This window comes from Colobus angolensis, unplaced genomic scaffold, assembly GCF_000951035.1.
Source record: "Colobus angolensis palliatus isolate OR3802 unplaced genomic scaffold, Cang.pa_1.0 Scaffold444, whole genome shotgun sequence".
In the NCBI taxonomy this organism is placed as follows: Eukaryota; Metazoa; Chordata; class Mammalia; order Primates; family Cercopithecidae; genus Colobus; species Colobus angolensis.
Genome location: NW_012117866.1, coordinates 1,733,996 through 1,741,727, shown reverse-complemented (window position 1 = coordinate 1,741,727; position 7,732 = coordinate 1,733,996). Strand labels below are relative to the sequence as shown.

Here is a 7,732-nt window from a genome sequence, read left to right as displayed (position 1 = left end):
GAAGCCCGCCCTGTGGTGCAGGCAGCCCTCTGCATGCCTGTCTGGGAGGAGCAGACTTTTTTTTTTTTTTTTTTGAAGACATAATTTCACTCTTGTTGCCCAGGCTGGAGTGCAGTGGCACGATCTTGGCTCAGTGCAACCTCCGCCTCTCGGGTTCAAGCGATTCTCCTGCCCCAGCCTCCTGAGTAGCTGAGATTACAGGCATGTGCCACCACGCCCAGCTAGTTTTTTGTATTTTTAATACAGACGGGGTTTTGCCATGTTGCCCAGGCTGGTCTTAAACTACTGAGCTCAGGCAATCCTCCTGCCTTGACCTCCCAAAGTACTGAGATTACAGGCGTGAGCCACTCTCTTTTAATCGCAGTTCATACCCTGCCAACTTTGAAAATGCATCGAGGCAATTACAGACAAGCACGCATGCCTATGTGCGTGTAAGCATGTGAACATGCATAGGAATATGAAGACTTATATGCCTGTTGGATACACACAGCCTTCTCTGTGCGCACACATTACTTCCCTCAGTGTGTCCTGGCTCTCCCAGATACTGTCTTACAGGGAAAAAGGGTAGTATTTAGGGATGATGATTATATTTTTTCATGTCATTGTGGGACCGTTAAAGGCCATTGAGATCACCTGCTCTTTTCAGGACTTATTGTTGGGTCCAGCTGTACAGATTCAGGGTAGACTACATCCTGCTAATGCTGCTCCATGCCCCGTGCCAAGGCTTCAGTGCTAAATATAGAACAGGTGGTCAGTCTCCTAACTGAATTTGAATCCAGATTTTTTTCAGTCGCGTCCGTGTGTCTTCTTTTTAAATTAGGTGTGAACAGGGCTATTCCCAGCCTCTCAGGTTCAGGCACTGCCTCTGTGCCGCTGCATACTGGAAGACAAGGGCTCTGCCCAGGCCTTGGAACAACCTTCTGCCTTCACTGGAGCCTTGAGGGGATTGTCACCAGGCAACATTCAGCTCCATGGAGCTTAACTGGTTTTGAAATTCTACTTGGTAGGCATTCCTCTGTGTTGAAGTTCTAGGCCCACACTGGAGACAGTAAGAGTGAGGAAGACAGCTAGTGTGTAAGAAGCGTGCTCTAGGAGGCTGGCACTAGAATGTTACTTATGTGCCCTGAAGTATTCATTCTGTAAAGTAGGATTATTTCGCTGTAGTAGCATCCTCGGTAGTATTCTTATTGGTAATATGAGTGCAATTGATATTATGTATATATTAAATATACATACAGAAAAAACACATGAATAGAAATGGGTGTGAGCTAGTACTAGTTATTATGTGGTAGGTAGTATAATGTAGCCTATGGTAGTGGTACTGGTACTATTATTAGCAGTATTCCTGTTCACCTTGTGTAAGCATGAGGAAAGCGGGCACCTGCAGGCCCACTATGTTTCTGAGGCTGTGCTCCGAGTAAGTGCCAAGCCGGGAGTTAATTCTGAGGTCAGCTTTCACCATCCTGTGACATAGCCTACGTATTAAATGTTCTGTTCTCACCTGGGAGCTTCACAGCAGCATCCTGGCCAGGCATGGTGGGGATTCATCCCACTGGGCAGTGGAAATGTCCTTAATACTAGTGGGCCATGCAGTGGACTTTGTCAACTGGTGCTGGCTTCCATGTTGTTGGGAACACCAAGTAATGATGCGTTGTGCTATCGGATGGAATTGACCATTCCAAGGATGTATTTACATTCAAATACGTACATTTAAACAGAAAACACAATCATACAGATTTCATTTCTCTCCTGAGTTCTAAGTTTCCAAATCACAACTCCAGGCATAACTCCAGCAGCCTTGAGAGGAGGCTGCCCACGGTATAATTTAGTGAGAATGACCTACAAACCTTTCTCCTGTTCACTTAGGTCTCCACAAAAGCCTTTATTGATGGAATGCGACCTACACAGTGTATGTTTATGCTGGCCTAATACAAACTTACTGTTGATACAGTATGCACTCTAAAAATCTCTTTGTCTTTTTTTTTCCTGCAGATACTGAACGACTGTATTCAGTGGTGTTTCAAGAAATATGTGATCGCTATGACAAGAAATACAGCTGGGATGTAAAGTCCCTGGTTATGGGTAAGAAGGCATTAGAGGCGGCACAGATTATAATAGACGTCTTGCAGCTCCCAATGTCCAAAGAGGAGCTGGTGGAAGAAAGCCAAACGAAGTTAAAGGAAATGTTCCCCGCGGCTGCGCTCATGCCAGGTGCGGTTGCCTCGCTGTTTGCAGGATTATGTTTCTGAATATTAGCAGTGGTTTTGTAAATCACCTTTAAAGTCTAGCGTAGGGCATGCTTAGCTTGTCCTCTTTTCTTTAGTCTCGAAACTAAGTCCCTCCTGGTGCTCCTGAAAGAGTTTGGCTGATGCTGTGGGATGCTGTGATTCAATTTTCTCTTTAAAAGCTTCTTAAAATAATATGCGTTAGTTTCAGTGATTTCTGGGTTCCAAAAACATTTGAGTATTGTTTATATTACTATATATAAAGATTATGTTAATGACAGAATGTCTTCAAAGTTTACCTTAATAGATAGTTTAGCCTTTTTCTTTTCAAAATCAGATATAGGATTAGTATTTCAGCAACTATTCAAACTTTAACAAATTGATAAGCAGCTAAATCTCTCCAAAGATGCTTAATTTAAAAAAAAGAAAAGTAAAAAGTCGAATTCATTTTTAGCCTGTGTGCTTGTATGCCGTTCAGCCCTTTCTTTACTTGTATCCAGTTTTCTTTGGAAAGGAAAGACAACTTTGTTCCCTTCATGTTTGTTAACTGACATTCAATCAGAACGGGCTTGCCTGCTGCCCCTCGTTCAAGAATGTTCTAGATTACAGACCTTGAAAATAGACTATTTGAAGATTCTTCTGGGACAACAGGATGAATACTCTGTCTTTAGAATTCCCGGTGCTAGGGGAGAAAAAAAACAGCAGTTGTGTGAGTAATCTTGGATTTAAAATGATACTAATACGAAGCATACCTACTTTTGAAATGTATGTTATTATTTATATTTATATTTATACACATGTCCAAACATGTGGATTGACTATTCCTAGGCAGCACACGCACACATACAGACACATACCCTTTGTAATCACTCTGTCTGCATCCACTGCAAATGGTAGTGTTTGTGAATCTCAGGCATGGGTACGAGCACCGTGATACTCAGTTCTCTGCATCTAGTGTCTTTCTGCACCATTTGCACATGAAGTTACCCTGACAAGTCTTGGTGAAACACATCCATACAGTTACTATATGAAAATTTAATTGCAGTAGGTCGCAGACACACACACTACAATTTACCATTTTACCTATTTTAAAGTGTGTAGTTCAGTAGTGTTAAGTCTATTCACATTGCTATACAATGGACCTCCAGAAATTTTTTAGTCCCCATTTCGCCCTGCCCTCAGCCCCTGGCAGCCACCATTCTACTTTCTGTTTCTAAGATTTTGACTACTCTCAGTACCTCAAATAAGTAGAATCATATAGTATTTATCTTTTTTGATTGGTTTATTTCACTTAGCATAATGCCCTCAAGGTTCATCCATGTTACAGCATGTGATAGGGTTTTCTTCCTTTTTAAGGCTGAACAATATTCTATGGTATGTTAGACCACATTTTGTTTATTCATAGTTCATTTGTTGAGGGACATTTGAGTTGCATCCACGCCTTGGCTGTTCTTGTGAATAATGCTTATATAAACATGACTGTACAAATATCTCTTTGAGATCCTGCTTTCTATTCTCTTGGGATATACCCAGAAGTGGAATTGCTGGATACGATGATAATTATTAATTTTTTGAGTGATCACCATATTGTTTTCCATAGTTGTTACACCATTGTATATTCCCACCAAAAATCTACAAGGGTTCCAATTCCTCCACATTCTCATCAACACTCGTCATTTCCTGGGTTTTTTTGATAGTAGTCATCCTAATGGGTGTGAGTTGATATCTCTTTATGGTTTTGATTTGCATATCTGATGACTGGGGATGGCAAGAATCTTTTCATTTGCTTGTTGGCCATTTCCATATTATCTTTGAAGAAATGCCTGTGCACATCCTTTGCTTATTTTTAATTTTTATGTTTTTGTTTTTATGTTGTAGGAGTTCCTTATGTATTTTGGATGTTAAGCTGTTATCAGACATGTGACTTATGACCATTTTCTCCCATTCTGGCTCCCTTTCCACTTAGTTGTTGGTGTGCATACGTTTTTGATTAGATTAATTTGACAAATGTTATCTCATTTGTCTAATTTTGCTCTTGTTACCTGTGCTTTTGGTGTCATAGCCAATAAATGATTGCCAATTCCAATTTCATGAAACTTTAACTTATGTTTTCTTCTAGGAGTTTTAGTTTTAGGTCTTACATTCAGGACTTTAATCCATATTGAGTTAATTTTTGTATATGGTGTTAATTAGAATCTAGCTTCATTCTTTTGCATGTGGATATCCAGTTTTCCCAGCACTATTTGTTGAAGAGACTTATCTTTTCCCCATTGAGTAGTCTTGGATGGCTCATTGAAGGTTATTTGACAAATATGTGAGAGTTTATTTCTGGGCTATCTATTCTATTCTATTAGTATGTAGGCCAGTACTGCACTGTTTTGATGAATGTAGCTTTGTAATATGTTTGGAAATCAGGATGTGTGAGACCTCTGATTTTGTTCTTTTTCAAGATTGTTATGGCTATTTGGGATCCCTTGAGATTTTTTATGAATTTTAGGATGTATTTCTCTATTTCTGCTCAAAATGCCACTGGAATTTTGATAGGGATTATATTGAATCTGTAGGATTGCTTTGCATGCTATGAATGTCTTAACAATATTAAGTCTTCCCATCCATGAGCATAAGATGTCTTTCAATTTATTTGTGTCTTTCTTTCAGTAGTGTTTTGTTTTGTAGTTTCAGTTTACAGGTCCTTCACCTCTCTTATTTCTAGGTATTTTATTCTTTTGATGCTATTATAAATGGGGTTGTTTATAATTTTCTGTTCAACTTGTTCATTGTTAGTATATTAAAATGCAACTGATTTTTGTTTGATGTGTATTCTACAACTTTGCTTAATTGGTTTATTGGTTCTAACAATTTTGGGGTTTTTTTAATATGTTGAATTGTAGTGATTTATATGTATATGATCATGTAGTCTGTGAACAAAGATAATTTCATTTCTTCCTTTCCACTTTGGATGCCTTTTGTTGTGTTTTCTTGCGTAATTGCCTGGCTGAGACTTCCATCATTATGCTGTCTAGAAGTGGCAAGAGTGTGTAACTTTGTCTTGTTCCTGAACTTAGAAGAAAAGCTTTAGTCTTCATTGAGAATGCTATTAGCTGTGAACTTCTCATATATGGCCTTTAATATGTTGAGGTAGTTTTTTTTTTTTTCTATCCTTAATTTGACTGTTTTTAATCATGAAAGGGTGTTGGAGCTTTTCAAATGCGTTTTCTTTCTGCATCAATTGAGGTTTTTTTGTTTTTGGTTCCTTATTCTGTAAATGTGGTTTCATATGTTGAACCATTTTTGCATTCCAGGAGTAAACTTCGCTTGTTCATGTATATGATCCTTTCAATTTGCTGTGGAATTGTTTGCTAGGATTTTATGTAGATTTTTTAATCTGTATTCATCAGGGATATTGATCTATATTTTCTTTTTCGTATAGTGTTTTACATGTTTGGTAGAGTTCTCCAGTGAAGCCATCTGGTCATGGACTTTTCTTTGTAGGGAGTTTTTCTTTTATTACTGATTGAGTCTCCTTACTACTTACAGATCTGTTAAGATTTTCTATGTCTTCATTTTTTTCCCCCGTCTCAAAATCATCAGGGATTCTCTGTCTTCATGATTCAGTTTTGGTAGGTTGTGTGTTTCTAGGAATTCTTTTATTTCTTTTAGGTTATCCAATTTGTTGTCAAAGGATATGCCAACAAATGGTATTCTCCTTTAATTATTTTTGTGGCATTGGTTGTAGTGTTGCCTCTTGCATTTCTGATTTTAGTCATATGAGTGTTGTTGTTGTTTTAGTTAATGTAGCTAAGGTTTGTCCATAAAGTTTCTCTGTGACCGAGTGTCTTTTCTGACTTTACAAAGCACTCATGATGTATGAGGCATGCACGTGTCTTATTTCTTCCATATCTACCCAAGCCTTTCACATGGTTTTCCTTCTACACTTTTTGTTCTATATTCTAAGATATACTTGAAATATGTTCTACTGCAATTCTTAAAAAGAAAAAATGTTTTATCTAGCGAGTCTGGTAGTTTGGCTGGAGTGCTAGTGAATCTGTTTTATGGAATCTACTTGGTGATCACATCAACATAGTGTCTTCATTTGGCTTTCTAAGCGAGCAGGTATCAAATTAAGTAAGGTGCCAATCATAGAAACTCATAGAAGGGTGAACAACTAGCAAGGAGCTAGTTCTTCAAAGATAGTTCAGTCCTTCAGAACTTATCTAGATGGCTCTCTTTTCTTTCTTTACTACTTTTTGGCCTCTTTAACTTTTTTTTTTTTTGACTTGACAAATCCTTTTTCTTGGCATATGATTTGTGTGTGCGTGTGTGTGTGCACACGCATATCCTTATTTTAACTTTTACTAGCCGCACAGTTGTGAGTAGGGACTTCAATACTGAAAGTCTCTCTTTGAAAATGATCATATGTACATGCCATATACACAATTACCTGTGCTTTGACAGAGCAGAGCATGTGGAAGACTTGAAGAGTGTAAAGAAATGTACAAGGTAATGCTGGAGAGAATAAACTAAAATCATGCTGGGATGCTGGCTGGCTCAGATGATGTGCAGGGACAGTAGTCGGATGATGTGCCGCTTTGATATTCTGAAACGAGTTAGGTGTAGGATAAGACAAAATTATTAGAAATCTTACTTAACCTGAAGGGAAAGCAAGCCAGAGGAGGACAATGTTGGACTGAATGTATAGAGCAGAAAGACAGGCCGTGCCTAATTGCGATCCAGAAATGTGTTCTTCCTTAGGGTTTCTGCTCAATATTATACCAGTCACAAAAATGAAGATAAAGTAGATCTTCTGTCCTGAAAGAACATTCTTGGAGACCTCATTTCTATTCATTTTGCACTCCTCCCATCTCCTCTTTTATCTGCGCCAAACCTGAATTCCCCTGGGAAGGTGGCCTTATAGTGTCATTGCTCTGGTAACTAGATTCAGAGAAACTTGCTGCTGTAGTCTTCCTTCTTCTAGGTGTTCCTTTTGCTCACTTACTACTTTGTTCCTGTTCTTAAGTTGTAGATGATAATATAACCCTTGACTTTATTTCTTTTCCTTCTGGAAGTATTTTCTGGTAAGGTACGTTAGGTTGTGGAAATCACCTTGAGCTCTTTAGAAAGGAAAGCTGTCTGTAGGGAGGGCTTTTTAATTCAACATTATTCCTTTTCACATGCTTTCAGAGCCACAGGGGAACCCAAGGAGGTATTTAACAAGTTAAATTGCAAGAGTGAATGGTAGATTACCAGGGGAAGCAGCCCCTGATCATGCTGCAGGGGCTGTCTGCTGTGATTAGGCTGCAGGGGACGTGTCTGCCTGGGTCAGTCACCAGGGAATCAGCTTGATTATGCTGCAGGGGACTACCTGGGCCAATAACCAGGGAGTCAGCCTTATTATTCTGTGTGGGTGTGTCTGCCTTGGCCAATCACCAAGGAATCAGTCCAATTATGCTGCAGGGGTGTGTCTGCCTTGGTCAATCACCAGGGGATCAGCCTGATTATGCTGTTGG

At 39.1% G+C, this 7,732-nt stretch overlaps 1 protein-coding gene across 1 annotated transcript in view; it reads left to right on the top strand.

Annotated features, from left to right (window-relative positions):
- Window positions 1–1,309: 1,309 nt before the first annotated feature.
- The window catches only part of HDHD1 (haloacid dehalogenase-like hydrolase domain containing 1), a 61,153-nt gene continuing 54,730 nt past the window's right edge, over window positions 1,310–7,732 (top strand). Inside the window, exons 1-3 of the mRNA XM_011957513.1 lie at window positions 1,310–1,417; window positions 1,867–1,909; window positions 1,993–2,211. Coding sequence (XP_011812903.1) covers window positions 1,310–1,417; window positions 1,867–1,909; window positions 1,993–2,211 — 370 coding nt within the window. The remainder of the gene's footprint in view (window positions 1,418–1,866; window positions 1,910–1,992; window positions 2,212–7,732) is intronic.